At 37.2% G+C, this 17,671-nt stretch overlaps 1 protein-coding gene across 4 annotated transcripts in view; it reads left to right on the forward strand.

Moving 5' to 3' along the window:
- rev1.S (REV1, DNA directed polymerase S homeolog) overlaps window positions 1-17,671 on the forward strand; it is a 45,923-nt gene that overhangs the window by 24,209 nt on the left and 4,043 nt on the right. For all 4 annotated transcript variants that reach the window (XR_005965673.1, XM_018248189.2, NM_001091444.1 and 1 more), the window contains 9 exon segments: window positions 9,613-9,732; window positions 10,084-10,304; window positions 10,862-11,034; window positions 11,591-11,693; window positions 13,163-13,325; window positions 15,021-15,211; window positions 15,425-15,658; window positions 15,848-15,959; window positions 16,393-16,610. Coding sequence is in view for 3 of the 4 variants with exons in the window: in XM_018248189.2 (XP_018103678.1) it covers window positions 9,613-9,732; window positions 10,084-10,304; window positions 10,862-11,034; window positions 11,591-11,693; window positions 13,163-13,325; window positions 15,021-15,211; window positions 15,425-15,658; window positions 15,848-15,959; window positions 16,393-16,610 (1,535 nt within the window). In the remaining variant the exon portion in view is untranslated.

Consider the following 17,671-nt stretch of genomic DNA (forward strand, 5'->3'; position numbering starts at 1 on the left):
GACAGTTGGTTCTCTGATCTGTGTCTGTGTTGCTATTTAAACAATGCTATGGAATAGATCTACAGAACCAACTGTGGGTGTTTTTTTTTTTTAAATATTTTTATTTGTGTAGTTTCTCACAGAAATATAAAATCAAATTACATTCTGTTAACATCAATATACGTAATCCCAATACATTCACAGAATGTTAGGTATCGGCCATGATACAGAACTACATTTTATGTATAAATGCGAACCATTGTTTTCTATTCAACAATAGTGTCAACAGTTTAACATCATAGCACAAATCAAGCAGAAAACACTAAAAGAAAAAAAAACGGTCATCATAACCCAACTGGAGGAGACCCAGTTACCATGGACTGAGTATGGAAATCAAGTGCATATAGAGTGCCTGACTGCCCTGCTATCGTAACCCGTCAAATGCCACCCGAGACTGTGCCATTAAACCTATACCTAACCCAGGGTTGCCAAATTTTGTTAATCGTCTGTAACCTGTCCGTGGCCAACCCCGAAAGCCTTTTATTCACGTATATCCAATCGACCTTATTTTTAAACATAGTGTAATTGACATTGGGGCTCTTCCAGCATTTCGCTATTGTTTGTCTGGCCGCCAAGAATATGTGATTCAACAATTTACAATGAATTTTCGGGATATTTGTAGGAGGTAGTCCCATTAAGGCTTCGTAAGGGTGCTGCCTTAGATTAATTTGAAAAACCGAAAATATTAATTGATAGACCCTCCTCCAGAATCTAATAACCCTCAGGCACGTCCACCAAATATGCCCCATCGTGCCTGGCATCCTACATCCTCGGAAGCAATGGTTGTTAGAAGTGCGGTATATCTTCGCTATTTTAGCTGGCGTTAAGTACCACCTAGTCAAGACTTTATACCCTGCTTCCAAAAGGACTGTTAATGGAACTATATTTCAAATTAGACCAGACCCTGAACCATTCATCCTCAGACAAAGAAGTCCCTAGTTCTTTTTCCCAGAGTTTAATATAACCCAAATTAGTAACCACCTTGGGCGATATCATCCATCTATATAAAATTGACACTGCTTTTAGAGGTATGGTTTCCCTTGAACACCATCGTTCAAAGAAAGTTTGGGCGGCTGCGCCTGGGTTTTTCAATAGCCATCTTTCTTTAACCCAATGCAACAATTGAGAAGCTCGAAATAGTTCTGAATCTGGAAGGTCTTGTGATTCTCGTAAGTAAGATATAGAACAGGGGCCCCGTACTGTACATAGGTTAGCTAATCTGGTCAGTTTTCTAGAAGTCCACCAAGTGAAAGACTGGGAAGTGATCCCTGGAGTAAACATAGGGTTATATAGAATCGGGGCTACCGGGAGGTACGGGGAAACCAAAGCGAACTTCTTGGCAAACCCATCCCACAGGGAGAGCGTGTGTAACAAGCTAGGGCTGAGATTCAATGATCTGGCCTTACGAGGGGCCCACACAAGAGCCTCAGCGGAGTATGGACGTGCCAAGAAGTTCTCGAGTTCTACCCAGAGCGGGGGTAAGTGTTGTACATGAAGTATTGGAATCTGTGCTAATTGAGAAGCCAAATAATAAGTATGGAAATTTGGCAAGCCCAGGCCTCCATCCAAGGGTCTTCTACAAAGCGTAGATTTATTTACTCTCGGGGAACCTCCCTTCCATATGAAAGCCAATACACTTTTTTAAACTTTTTCAAATCATGAACTTTGATATTCGTGGGGAGGACTCGAAACAAATAAAGGATCTTTGGAAGTAATGTCATTTTGATCGCTGAAATCTTGCCTAGCCAGGAAATATGATACTTCCCCCAATCCTCCAAAGATTTTAGCAATTTTTTGTACATATACGGGTAATTAACTTGGTATAGTTGGCTATAAATCGGGGTAAAACGAATGCCCAGGATCGAAATATACTTGTCACACCAGTGAAAATCAAAATTAATAGACAAGAGTTTAACTATATCAGGAGGGAGGTTCACATTTAGGGTTTCCGTCTTGGAGGGGTTAAGAACCAGGCCAGAGATAGAACCAAAACGTTGCAACACTAGGAAGCGATGTAAGCGGGCGAGAAATCAAAGCCGTAACATCATCGGCAAAGAGACTCAAAATATGCTCAGAGGTACCGAAATGGAGCCCATGAATATCAGGGTCTGATCTAATTGCAATCGCCAACGGTTCAATCATCAGATCAAACAGTAGGGGAGATAGGGGGCAGCCTTGTCTGGTTCCCCGAGATATTGGAAACGTGAGTGAAGAGTGTGAGACAATAGTTATTCTGCCCAAAGGCTTGTGATACAAAGCCGCAATCCATTTAATAAAGTGACCTCCAAACCCCCATGCGCTAAGAGTACGATATAGGTAGGACCATTCTACGGAATCGAATGCTTTTTTTATGTCCAATTTCAGTAGCATTGCCGGGATGTCAGACCGAATAGCGTAATGTGATAAAATAGTGAGTCTACGAATAGCATCGGCTGCCTGCCGTCCTTTTACAAACCCCACCTGATCTCTATGAATAATGTGAGGAAGAATTTCATTCAGTCGCCCCGCCAAAATTTTTGCCAAAAGCTTGACATCAATATTTAGAACTGAGATTGGACGAAAGTTCTTACAATCAGAGAGATCAGAATGGGGTTTTGGAATAGGAGTAATGTTAGGTGTAAGGGTTTGCTGCGGCAGAGAATCACCCTCTAATAATTTATTAAACATTTTTGTAAGGTGAGGGGTCAAAACGTGGGAATTTTTTTTATAATAAATAGCTGTGAGCCCATCTGGGCCAGGATCTTTGGAAAGCTTAAGAGCTTTAAACTGTGGGTGTTTTTTACGTGGCATTGTAAAGCTGGCATTAAAAGGGATAATAAAGTATGAACATTTTTGCACCAAAATTTAAAAACACCATTTTTAGGTAATTTTTTTTTAGATCCAAGCATTCCATCCCTATACTTGGTTGCAACTAACATGCACAGTCTATTCATTTGTCCTCGTGGCAGGTTTTACAGATGGGGAAAGGGTGGAAAGAGTAATAGGAAATGGATTTAGAATAGATAGTGGGAGTTGAGCATGTACAGAGGAAATACGGAGGGGGGGGTCACATTTTAACGGTTATGTTTTATTATAATATCAAAGTGGAAACAAGACAAATTACATAGTTTTTACATTATTCATTTTTTCTTCAGCCCTGGTTACAAATTGACAGGAAGTAGAAAAATAAGTCAGATTGTCCAACAAAAATACACTAGGGCTCACAAGTCCAACTGAGAAAAATTTTACTTTCTGCAAAAAGCTACATGCCGTTAGAGCATGAACAGAAAGGAGGAAGTCAGGAGGATGCATTACAACGCTGCGCAATATGTTGGTGATCTAAAAATACATGTTAATAATGAAGACAATTTACAGGTTTATTAGACCAGCCCCATCCCTAGTCCAGGCATACCTCCCCATCTATCCTCACTATGCTGTTCTATGGTCTCTAGGTTTGGCAGAGCAACAATTTCCAGCTTTACTTTAATAGTGTAGTTAATGGAGAAATCTTGGATAATTTTGCAATATTTGGAGTGCCAGAATTTGCAAGTGATGGCCCTCGGTGGTGTCCAGTTGATTTAAATATGAAAGGAAATATATTTTTGTTGTATAGTTTCTACATGAACTGAGGTCTGAGTTGGAGTACTTTTTTTATTCTGACTTTTAACACCCTCAGGGTTTAATAAATTCTGGGGGCGAAAAAACTTTTATTTTATTTTTTTTTTCACTAAAATTTTGGATTAGTAAAAAAACAAACAAAAAAACCTTGACTTTAAATTCAAGTTTTTGGCATTCGGTCTTTAATAAATAACCCCCTTAGCCAAGAATAGTGAATTATGAAGAAACAAGGATTGTGTATTTAATAAAAATACAAAATAAGACATTTCTTCTGCATAAAGCCAATACAGAGGAAGCTTGTAAGTTGTGAATATATCTGAAGTCATTGTATAAACAGAAGTAATCCTCAGAGTCCAATAAGTAAACTATTCATATGATGTATTTTTGTATAGGCATTTTTTTAACGTGCCCTAAATGATGTAAATTCTCGTACTAGAGCATTTTTGCATCCCAACATGACTCTTCCTTTTTTTCTGCTTCCCTATACAGTTTATTTTGTCCTTGCTAGATTGTCTGCAGCTCATCAGGGATGACTTTAGTGCTGTAGTAGATGCTTAATTGGATAAATCTAGTAAGCCACAGCTGCTGCAAAACGCACAGGTAAGTATTGTATGTAGATGGCTGTTTGGCAGGGTTATGTGTTTTACAGAAAGGGATTGGTAGGATTAAAATATAATAACCACACTTCAAGAAAACTGTAACATTGGACTCTGGATGTTTTAAGCACTACATATGAGTTTAAATGAAAACTATACCCTTAAAATGAACACTTAAGCAACAGGCCGTTTATATCATATTAAGTGGCATATTAAAGAATCTTACTAAACTGGTATATATATTTAAGTAAATATTGCCCATTTACATCTCTTGCCTTGAACCACCATTTCATGATGGTCTGTGTGCTGCCTCAGAGATCACCTGACCAGAAATACTTCAACTCTAACTGTAACAGGAAGAAGTGTTGAAGCAAAAGACACAACTCTGTCTGTTAATTGGCTCATGTGACCTAACATGTATGGTTTGTTTGGTTTGTTTGTGTGCACAGTGAATCGTACGAGCCCAGGGAGCGGCCCTTATTTTTTAGAATGGCAATTTTCTATTTATGAGCACAATAGCACATACTACTAGAAAAGTATATTATTATGAAAATGGTTTATTTACACAAAGCAGGGTTTTACATATGAGCTGTTTTATGCAATATCTTTTTATAGAGACCTACATTGTTTGGGGGGGGTATAGTTTTCCTTTAATTCATATACATCTAACGGTTATTTGATTTAAGGTGATATTGGAATACATCTGTCCTGGTGTCCACTGGCATCGATTATCGTATTTTGTTTAATTGTAAATATGGAATATATTGGAACATCACAAGGAAACAGTGTCTCTGCCTTAGGGTGTACCTGGTTCTGTAAAACTGTGTTATATTCTTTGACTTTAATATCTGCATGAAGAGTTTTCAAGCGAAGACTCCCAAGCTTTAAGTTTAACTTGCAACCTCTGTTGATCGCGGGTTCCCTGACTAACTAGACTGTTCCCAATGACATATTAAATAAATGTGCTGGTTTGTGACCAGTAGGGATGGGCGAATTTGACCTCTTTGGTTTCGCCAAAAATTTGCAGCCGGCGAAATGTCGCTAATGCCCATTAAAGTCTATGGGCATAAAAAAAAAATTTGTCGCGCAGTGAAAATTTTTTGCCGCACGTCTTTTTATTTTGACGCACGACGTCATACAAGTCTATGGGCAACATTTTTTCGGCAAAACAAGGAGAAAAAATTCGCCCATCCCTAGTGATCAGTGTACTTGCAGTTTTGGCACGCGTTGGCCTCTTTGACACCCTGATAGTTTTCTCACGTTGCTTTAAAATCTCCTTCATAGATGAGACATGCTGGTAATTAGAATTGAATAATCCAAATTTTAAAAAATTATTTCCTCTTTCTCTGTAATAATAAAATTGTAGCTTGTACTTGATCCAAACTAAAATATAATTAATTCGTATTGGAAGCAGAACCAGCCTATTGGATTTATTTAATGTTTAAATGATTTTCTAGGAGATTTAAGGTATTATTATTATTATTATTATTATTACGGATAGTTAGATTATCCAGAAAACCCCAGGTCCCCCGAGCATTCTGGATAACAGGTCCCATACCTGTACAACAAGCACAACATCCATTTTTATGCAGTGTTTGTTGTTTTATACACCCTCCTGTGTCTGGAAACATAGATAAAATCATATTTTGATTGCTTTTTAATTGATTTCATTCACTGTGTTGGTCCCCATCACTCCTATAGGTCACTACTATACCTATAGTTAGATTTTCTCAAGTTTTGAGTAAAGGAGTGCTTTCTAATTTTTTATTTTTTTTAATTTTCCCCCTACTCTTGAAATTCTTTGCCTCAGAACTCTGTTAATACCATACTATATTATATATAATAGATAATATACTATATTATCATATAACTTGCTTGTTTTCTTTTCTTAGCTGTATATGTTAAGGCCTTCAAGTCTTTTCTGTATTTTTACTATTTACTTGTTTTTTTAGTCAATATATTTAGATAATATACTGTATTAAAGTAATGAATTTTTTTTTTCATTGTTGAAATTGTTGTCGGGCACTTTCCGCCAGAAAATGTGTATTGCAGTATTGACACCATGTGTAAAGCAAAGTGAAAACTGTTATTTACAAATAACTAAAACCATTGAACAATAAAAAACCATTGCAGAGAAGTTAGTACATGGTATTTAGGCAACTTAAACTCCAGGATTGTTGATAGTGCTTCCCACATGTTCTTGTGTAAAGACACACATCACAAAACTACTCAAGGCTTTTTGAACTACTTCATTGCGCTGTAAAGTAGCTCTGATCTAATTAGCAGGTGTCCTGGCTGTGCTTAAAATCCCAGTGGGTGAGCCTTAGCTTATAGTGTATTTTATGAAATTATAGGAGTGAAGACTGGATTTCCTTCTGCATTGTTTTATTGATTTGGTTTGGAGATTTGTGGTATCAAATGCTTTTAAAAAGGGGGTCATGGAATTTATCTGGTGGTACAGGGTATCTTTTTGCTTTGTTCAATTGCTATTACTTTTTTAATCCTTTCAGGGGCAGTCCTTCTATTTTAGTAAAGGCAACTTAACTCGTCATGTTAACATGACATTCTCCACAAGTTTTTTTCTTGCTTGTGCATAAATGCTTTGACTACGGCTGTTCAGTTTATGCTACATCCAACTCCCATTACTCTGTTTTAAAGGAATAGTAACACCGAAAACAGAAAGTGTATCAAAGTAATTAGAATATAATTTACTTTTGCTCTGCACTGGTAAAACTAGAGTGTTTGCTTCAGGAAGACTACTATAGTTTATATAAATAAGCTGTTGTGTAGCCATGGTGACAGCCATTCAAGCTGCAAAGAAGGAGAAAAGGCACAGGTTACATGGCCTAAAACAGATAAAACACCATTCTATTGGACAGGACTTACCTGCTATCTGCTGTGTAATCCTACAATGGAGTATCATCTTCTCCCCTACCTCTTTCTGTTGGAGTTCCTCAAGGCTCTGTCCTGGGACCATTACTATTCTCCCTCTATACTTCCTCCCTTGGCAAATTAATAAATTCGTATGGTTTCCACTACCACCTCTATGCTGACGATACTCAGATCTATCTCTCATCTCCTGATCTCAACCCAGAACTCCTAACTCGCGTCTCCTCCTGCCTGTCCGCTATCTCTACCTGGATGTCGCAACGCTACCTTAAATTAAACCTCTCTAAAACTGAAACGGTTCTCTTTCCTCCAACTAACACCAGTAACATCCCGGGAGTATCCATCATAGTTAACAATTCCACTATCACCCCCTCTCCCCAGGCCCGGTGCCTTGGGGTTATTCTAGATTCTGCCCTGTCATTCACTCCTCATATCCAGTCACTTATTAAATCATGTCACTTCCACCTAAGGAACATATCCAAAATACGATCATTTATCACCCAAGAAGCTACCAAAATTCTTATTCACTCTCTCATCATATCGCGTCTAGACTACTGTAACTCTCTTTTAATTGGCCTCCCCCTCCAGAGACTCTCCAGTCCATAATGAACACTGCTGCGAGGCTCATACACCTCAGCAACCGCTCCTCCTCTGCCTCACCATTCTGTCAATCCCTGCACTGGCTTCCGTTACCTTTCAGAATTAAATTCAAATTAATGACACTGACTTTCAAAGCACTTCATAACGCTGCCCCATCCTACATCTCTGAACTCATCTCTATATACTCACCCACTCGCTTACTACGCTCCTCTACTGACCTGCTACTCAACTCTTCTCTCATTACCTCCTCACATGCTCGCATTCAAGACTTTGCAAGGGCTGCACCCCTCCTCTGGAACGCTCTCCCACGGTCTGTCCGACTTTCTCCCAACCTTTCTGCTTTCAAGAAATTTCTGAAAACGCACTTCTTTCGAGAAGCCTACCCTCACTCTGCTTAACTACCAAACGCAACACCACATACAATACCACATTTCTCACCCACTTAATTTGATCTTGCCCACTCCCACACATTGTGTATTACTCCCTTCCCTTTAGACTGTATGCCTATGCATAGGGCCTTCCTCACCTTTTTGTACCTGTATTGATTGTGATGTATGTAACTCCATATGTTCTATGTATATAATTCATGTGATTTAGTTGTATAATCACATTTATTTTACAGTGCTACGCAATATGTTGGTGCTATATAAATACATGTTAATAATAATAAATAATAATTTGAGCCTTTTCTTCTTTCAATGGATGCCCCCATGGCTACACAGCAGCTTATTTATATTTTATTATTTATATAAGCTATAGTAGGCTTTCTGAAGCAAACACACATCTTTTACCAATGCAGGGTAACAGTATATTGTATGTTAATTACTTTAAAACTATTTTTTGTGTGTTACTGTTCCTTTAATAAACTAATATATTTTCCATCTTCATTTAGTACACAACATACAAGGCATTTTAGCACTGCTAAAGCTCATAAATGTAAACCACATCCATTGGCAATTATAAATAAAAATCAAAGTTAAACTTGTATTAATTGAGCCTGACCTATATAACGAAAGTGTTGTTGTTAGAAACAGAATTACTTCTGCCATGTCCTCCTTCTTAAATCTGATTTGATTATTTTCAATGCTTTTATTAGGTTATTATTAGTGACTCCAAAGTTTCTTCTGACTCCTACTCCACAGCTCTGCGTCTGTCACATTACATTCCAACTGGTCAAGCCACATTCTGCCTGCAGTATGACTGGTTCATCTCTCTTAGACCATATGTGGGTTCTTCTGCATTGGGGTAAAACCCCCAGCAGAGAAAATTGCAATCACATATTTACACTGGCTGTTAAAAGTTCCCATGTGTTGCACTAGTCTTATACCTTCTTTGCCCTGATTTGCTGTTTGCAGGCGTACACATTTGTTTTTATTGGCTCCCAGTAGGGAGACCAACCAGAATCTCACCTTAACAGCCAGTTTGAACTATAATACCTTTGCATTTGGGACAGCTGGAAAAATATAAAATGAGGTCATATACTGGGAAAGGATACCTGCTAGTACAGGATTGTTGGCAACCCTACTTAATTTAACATCATTCTCCAGAATTGTACACAGAAAACAGAATGTTGTGCATATAGGACCTTACATAGAAAAATAAATATCCAGTATAGGGACTTCAGTCTAAGTAAATCTAAGTGATAAGAGATTTTTTCCACACAGAGAGGGAATTCAGAATCTTTAGTTGTTTTGTACGTTCCAGGTAGGTGGGCAGAACAGTTACAGAGACACAAATAGAATGTGTGCCAATTTGTTCGTGCTTAAAAATTTTATTCCTCCTAAATATTTTTATTTTTGGTGACTTTGTACAGAAAATGGGGAAATAATAAGATAGATATCCTTACCTTCATTTGGAAAAACTTGATTTTTTTTTTTTGCTTATTTTCTAGGTTCCAATATTCTGCTGGCTAGAATGGCAACCCGTCGTGCTAAACCAGATGGACAATATCATTTAAAACCAGAGGAAGTAGATGATTTTATCAGAGGCCAGCTGGTTAATAACTTGCCAGGTAAAATAGAAATAATTTGACATGTTAGATCATTTGTAGTCCCCCAAAGCTGCCAACTCAGTGCTAAAACCACCTCTATTTGCCTAATAATCTTTTTTCTCCCATATATAAATATCTTAATTTTTCCATTGTCAAAGATATACCTCTTTTCTCCTTCATAGATTTAGATTTAATCGTTTTAACAGTTTATCAGAATATGAAAGATATTTCTCCACCAGTTTATTTTATTTATTCCACAGTTTGTTAGATGTGTCCTTTAGAATGCTAATTTCATGTTTCTGTCTATATGCCACTGTCACACCCCACCACTTCAAATATAATGTGTGCCTTCTTCCACTTTGCATTATTCAGGAGTTGGCAGGACTATGGATTGCAAATTGTCTTCCCTTGGAGTTAAAACATGTGGTGAACTTCAAAATATTACAATGGCAAAGTTGCAGAAAGAGTTCGGTCCAAAAACAGGACAAATGTTGTACAGATTTTGTCGTGGTCTAGACGATCGGCCCATACGAAAAGAGAAGGAAAGAAAATCAGTGTCTGCTGAAATTAACTATGGTATCCGCTTTACTCAGGTATATCTTTTTTCAATGTAGTTCTCTGCTTTATAATCCTCTTGATATTTGTATTTTTATTTTCCTACCTTTTAAAATAATGTTATAGCAACAGAGCTTTCAGTTTTCATAACTGCCTTTACTTAAACATGTCATTACTATTTTAGTGAAGAGCTCATATATTCTTGCAGCAGTGTGGTCAGAGTTTGATTCACTTGGGTAAAGAAGAAAATTACCGGCATTCAGGACTGAGTGCTGGTAATTTTCTTCTTTACCCAAGTGCAATTGAGGGTGCCGAACCTCTTTTTTTTTTTTTACTGAGCACCGGACTAATATACTTCGAGAGGTCAGGGTGTGCTGGTGGTCTTTTTCTTTCAGAGTTTGATTCAATGCATCACATTTAGAGAAACGTGATTAGGCTTTATGGAAAAACACTTTTCCATGATCAGCTAACACTTTCTGGTTTTTGTAGTAACCCATGGCAACCATTCATACATCACCTTTTATTTATTTTACATTGATTGCTTATTGCTTGCTATGGGCCTTAACAGTAATAAAATATTTATTTTCTTTTATAGACAAGTGAAGCAGAAGTTTTTCTTATGAATCTTTCAGAAGAGATCCAGAGAAGACTTGAAGTTGTAGGCATGAAAGGCAAGAAATTAACGCTGAAAATTATGGTGAGAAAAGTTGGTGCACCAATAGAGTCTGCAAAATACGGAGGCCATGGAATCTGTGACAACATTGCAAGGTGAGAGGTCATAGCCAAACACAACTATTATGTGGTAATGCAAGAAGCTCTTTATTTCTGAAGGTAGCGTGTTTATTAGAAATCACAGGCATTAATTGTCGTCAAAAATATTGGCACCTTTTGCACTTTTTTCAACTATCACACAAAGTACTCAAAAATATATTGATCAACTGCAAAATAGTTTTTGACAAGAGCAGGAATCCACAATTCCTTGTTTCACTATTAAGATAACTTTATTACATTTAGAGCTTTACATGTCCTTTCAGATCTGAAACAAGATGACCATGCCAAGATTACTGACACCCTCTCCTTAATATTTGGGAGCACACCCTTTGAAAGAATAAATTAAATCAGTCTCTTACTTTAGCCATGGATGAGCTTTCTACAGGAGGGCTACTTTTGTAATGACCTTTATTGTGCCTTTCTTTATCGAATATTATGTGGAGGCACTCCAGTGGCAACAGTGTTCTAAAACCAGCCGTTGTTTGTATTTCACAAACTGGCAATGCTGTGTTTGTTCTGTTGTTCTATGTGATAATTATATGCATTTGTTTAGGACTGTAACCCTTCACCAAGCAACAGCCAGCGCCAAGGTTATTGGAAAAGAAGCTGTGGATATGTTTCATACAATGAAACTGAACATCTCTGATATGAGAGGAGTGAGTAGCTTGAAGCAACTTTTTACTCTGAATGTGAATGCTATCAAAAAATAAATATGTAAAATTGTTGATACATTGATCAGTAAACAAACACTAAAAAGATCATTCTTACTGGTACTAGTAAATGAAGATTCCCCCCCCAGGAATCTGTGGTGATTATAACACTTTGATAAATATGCCCCTTAGCCTAATCAAGGTAAGTAGTATTTTTGTATTGAAAACCACCAGTATTTGTCACTTGTCCTGTTCAAGATGGCAAAGTGATTTCTAACTTCCTTTCGAAATTGTGTTGCAGTTTAGTGCTGCCAGTTGTCATAGACTTTCATACATTGTTACTTTGTTCACATGCAAAGAACTTTTATTTTTTTCTCAGCATAGTTATTGACACCCTTGCTGCTATAAGGGTGTGGGTGATTATCACTAAAGACCAGTGGATTCGTAGTTTTGTGGCTAGGACCCCCTATGGGCAAACTGGATGTCAAGTTAGGGTGCAATTTGGGGAGAATTCAATTTTATGGTCCTATATACACCTAAAATCCCAGTCAGAGTTGCATTTAGAGAGAGTTGTGAGAAGTTAGTTGCTTTTCTATATGTTCTTGGAATCCTAGATATTCTTGGAATTATAGCTAATACTGCTGTGTTGTTATATGTTTGTAAACGTGTTATGAACTTTGTTTCGGCAAATTTTAGATGTCAAAGGGGGTCTCAAATCCCAAGGGTCCGAAAACCACTGCTCTAGAGCCATGTTTTTCTTTTTGTTTTATTGTAAACTGAAGCTGGAAGTTTAGTTCCACATTTAACCTTTTAGCTATATCAGTTGATTTAACCTATTCATTTTAATTAATTGATAACTACCATTCATTAGGTTAAAGTATAATGATATAACATTTTATTTTTCAAAAACGAAAAATTAATGTAAGCACCATACTGAAGTAAGACTTTCTATATATAATAAACTATTTTTTTGTATTGTTTCTGAAATAATCAAGTCAAAATAATCTTCACTTTTTCCCTCTCAATATCTGTCTCTCTTCATTATTCTCTAATTCTTTTGTGTATTCCCATGCTGGGTATGATAGGGACGATCATTTTCAGTTAGAACTTTTGTAATTTTACCACCAAACTCTGCTATGGTCAAGTATGTTGGCTTTCAAGTAGCTAAGTCTGTGACTCATTTCCCTTATTTCCTTTAATAATAATTGCCACAGACATTCTTGACTTCCCACCTTTTCAAATTAAATCTTGAATGGTACCTTGTATGCTTCATTCTGTCTTACTTTGCCTGCTGTGGTGCTGAGCAATATCAGATGCGGGGCCTGAAGAGAGAGAGAGTGATTTTAAGACTCACAAACGGCAATACAATACAGTTGTCACTTCTATCTCTTTGCCAATAAGAGGGGTAGCTATTACATCTGTTCTCAAAAGGTTTCCTCTGTACCTGTACAAAATCTGCGTATTTATGTCATCAGGTTGGACTCCAGGTGCATCAGCTTATTCCAGTAGGTGGACTGTCCATCTTTGGTTCCACATTAGTGAAGTCTGGTCATTTGCCTGGTGGATCACGTTCGCTAATGGACATGTTTCAAGGGCAAAAGATGAAGAGTTTCTCTGAAGATAATGATGGCAAAAGGGGTAATGTTAAATTCCTCATGTGTAATCATGCAGTGTCATTGTAACTGTGTTTTGAAGAGTCAAAGTATTCTTCAACATATAGCAGTGGTAGGTATAAATAGTGATGTGCAGATTAGTCTTAAAGCAGTGAAACAGGATTCATATAAGGTTTAAGCTAGCCAATCATGTTACCTCATTGGACTGGAGGGTAGTGCATCTGTATGCAAGGAACATTAGTGTCTATAATGGAAAGCACATACAATACAAACCCCATTTAATGATTTTCCAGAAAATAAATGGTGTAAAATTAAGAAAATTGTAAAATCAGGGAAATGTATCATTAAATATATAATGGTGGGACCATACAAATACAGTGTAAAATGCAGAAAAACTTAAAATTAGGGGATGTAAAACTGTGGTTTCACTGTATTCCACATAACCTTAAAAATGGCTCCTTAGACTGCTTTGACTGTGAAAAGTGGGTTGAACTGGCCATACTCTGTGCGGTTCATTTATAAACAGTGGGCAAATTTGCACATTGGCAGTAACCCAAAACAACCAATCAGTGATTAGCTTTTTTCAGCCAGCTGCAGGTTGAGCACTGAAAGCAATCATCTGATTGGTTGCCATGGGTTACTGTCCAGGTGCAAATTTGCTCACTTTATAAATTAGCCCCTGTGACTTGACAGCCACCCCACCACTACTGTCAAAAGCTTCTTTGTACATGTATGGAGCCAAAACGACAGTAGTTATATACATGTATCACTGGCTGCACAGGGCTATTGATGTAGTTGTTTGCTACTTAGCATTTATATTGGTAAATTGCATGTAAGTTGTGGCATATGCTTGTTTTATGTGTCCCATCTATTACAGTAGAATTTGGGGAAGAAATGCTGCATTGTGAGCCAAAACTTGGACAATTGATTGCCACGCTGTTATTGAGCACTGTTCAAAACTTTACAGAAATATATTTGGTGCAAATGATCCAAACACTCTATGGACACAACATCACCAAAACTATGCAGAAATAAATATTTTCAGCAGGAGCAGTGACACAGCAAACAGTGGGCTTTGAAGCCGTGGAATTGCTCTCCCTTCAGTAATGATTTATACTTCATCTGTCAGCCTTATAGATAATTTGCAGGTTTGACAGATGCCAGGAGAACACTACCTGTTTGCAGTGCAAACTGTTAAAAGTTGGTCCAATGTTATGGCTTATGCATAAAGAAAGGTCTGTACAGAATGGTCATGCAGAGATGGGAGTAACCATGGCCTGACTTCAACTAACTGAACTGTGGACTGAACTAGAATGCTGATTGTGACTCATGCCTGATTGGCCAAGATTAATACCCAGAGTGGAACAATACTGAAAAAAAAAAAAAATCTAGGTTCACACACAATCTGCTTTATGTTTGCTAAGATCACTGAACCTAGCTAGCAAATTAAATTCTAGGTTGAACAGGATGTGAACAGAAACAATTGAATAGATAAACCCTCTGTACAATGAACTCCTCCCTATCTTTAAGCCTAAGCACAGTCTTTAGCTGGGGGAACACAGTGGATTTGTTTATGCAGAGCTCAAGCTTAAACACTCTCTAATTAGAGCACACATCCTATGTATTGTGCTTATGCTTTGCTGCCCCTTTAAAATTAGAAGAAAAGTTCTACACGAGTTCGTTTTTTTTTTTTTTTTTACATCTACATGTTTTGTTGCAGATACGATTACTGCTGTGGATGAAATAGGATTTGCATCAGGAACTTGTTATTCCATCCCACCTTATAATAAATCCAGCCAAGCCCCAAGTACTAGCAAAGCAGCATCAACTGGGCAGAAGAATGGTTTTTCTTCTCCAAATAATGTGAAATCAGGACTCCGTTTTGCAATTGAAGTTCCATCCCCGTCACAGGTATGTTTAGATGTGTTTTTCATAAAGAACCTCACATTCGAGTTGTGAGTGCATTTCATTTTATAAAAGTAAAAAGAATTCACATAATTTCGTAATTCGACCTTTGATAAATCTGCCCATAAGTGACCTGTCCTGGGTCACAAGGAATTGTCAAACTAGGGCTTCTATCAGATATTAAGCAGTAGCTTTGCAACTTACATTTTTTTTCCACAGATTGATCCTTCCGTCTTGGAAGCACTGCCTTCTGACATAAGAGAACAAGTGGAGCAAACATTTGGTTTCCAGCAGAAGACCCTACTCACAGAGAGCAAAAATGATCCAGCACAGAAAGGCAGTAGTGAGCTAAAGCAACAACCAGTAGCAACCGTGCTTCTGCAGATACCAAATCTCTCAGATCAAGGGGAAGAACAAGGCATTAATGTCATTGCTCTCCCAGCCTTTTCACAGGTGAGGAAATATTTAATGTCAAAACTATATAAGATTCTTCAGTAGATCACTTCTTGGTTAAGTATTTGTTTGGAAGATATACTTTTCCTTTAAGTATTGTATTACTTTGGGAAGTCACATTGTTTCTGCTGACAGAACAGAATATAGTTAAAAGACTATTATCGCTTGCCTTGCTTTGTGCTTTTTCAGGTCGATCCAGAAGTATTCGCTGCCTTACCTGCTGATCTCCAAGAGGAGCTAAGAGCTGCTTATGGCCAAAGGAACAAACAGACTAATAATATTAACATCAATCCAACATTTGGTAAGGAGAAGGGACAGTTGCAGGGAAAAGCAGTTAATATATCTATTTTCAGATGTGGTGCCAATGTTGTCCATAGGTCACTCTGCTGACAGCTGCAGTGCTGCAATGTTGTGTGTTTTGATTGTTGAACGTAACATATAACTGCAGTGTCCCCAATGCATTTGTGTGTATGGAAATAAAGGCTATTATAAGGATTTTGAGCTTTAGTCACTTTTATAAACAATGCTATTATTGTGAATACAACTATATTTGAAATTCAAATATACGGATGAAATTGAATTTAAAATGCTGTATGTATTTGCGTTTTTGATTATTTGTGTTTTAGATTATGTTAGACATTAATTTTAGGGTATTTTTTTTGTATTTGTATAGTGAGAGAACACATATTAGATTGTCCTTTCGGCTGCTAATGTACAATATTTTTGTCTTGTAGTTTCAAAAAATCCATTGCTACAGTTGAGAAAGCCCTTGGAAAAATCAAAGAAAAGGAGTAGAAAGAAAAATAAGGGTAGCCCAACCAAAAATATTCACAGCCCTTTGAAACCCAAGCTCTTTAGCAGTCCCCTCAAAAATGGCTTTTCTGCGGGCAGCCCTCAAAAGTTAAAGGATGGTCCCCTAAAACAAGAAGCCAAACCTTCTGGGCAGTCTCAGGTAAATATCACCACTTTGTTCAGTTATATAGGGTCATATGAAAAAGTTTGGGGTAGTTTACTTTCAGACTAGTTGTTTTCGGATAGATCACCAGAAATAACGACTTTTTCCAATTACTTTCTATTTTCTATGTGTCACCGTTTTTCAAATATTAAAGTGTAATTTTTCACTTTGTAAAGCAGCTCTGGGAGGGGGGGTTGCCGACCCTGTAAACTGTTCTAAATTGATACATTTAGTTGATACATTTCTTATCTTTGTCCTTGCTGAGCAGAATCTCTGGGTTTCATTAAAGGCAGCTGTTAGAATTGATACAATAGTTGCTAATACTCCAGAGACTCAAACACCAGAGCCAGGGACATTAAACTTTAAACTTAGATTTTGGAAAAACAGTAAAAAATAAATAATGGAAAATAATTGAATAAAGTCTTTCTTTCTGGGGAACAACCTGAAAACAACTGAACTGAAAAAAGTGTTTGGAAGGTGAAACAACCCTTTTAATTCTTTTGAGTTTTGTTTATCATTGGCTGAGCTTTCAGTAGCACAGTGAATCCTTGGGTTATAAATGCAGGATTTGACTGAATTCTCTACTAAACAGTTCACTGGTTCCATACCCTAATTTGCATATTCACATTAGGCCAATATCTCCTTCAGAAATCCAGGGAAAGCCTACATTTGATAAAGATTTATTCACTGAACATGATAATCGAGGGAGTAAAGATCTACTGAATTATGGTATATTTTCTTGGTTTTTGAGTAAATATCTACTGACTAGACCTTTTCCTTTTTTGACTTTCCTCAGTTGAATTTTTCATAAAGCTCTATTGCTTCCATAGCAGCAAGTGAATGCAGTGTATTTATTTAAAATAAATATATTTACATTCAGAACACTCCCTTTCTTGCTGTTCATACATAACTGTCACGTTCAGTGTATGACCCTTTTGTACTTTGTGCTATGTATCCTGTCATTTCTTTTATTTTGCGTTCAAGCATGAAAACCAAAACCGAGTAGACTATAGCTTGTTTTAGCACAAACATATGCATCAGGTGTTAGTATTCGATTG

The sequence above is a fragment of the Xenopus laevis genome, chromosome 2S, assembly GCF_017654675.1.
Source record: "Xenopus laevis strain J_2021 chromosome 2S, Xenopus_laevis_v10.1, whole genome shotgun sequence".
In the NCBI taxonomy this organism is placed as follows: Eukaryota; Metazoa; Chordata; class Amphibia; order Anura; family Pipidae; genus Xenopus; species Xenopus laevis.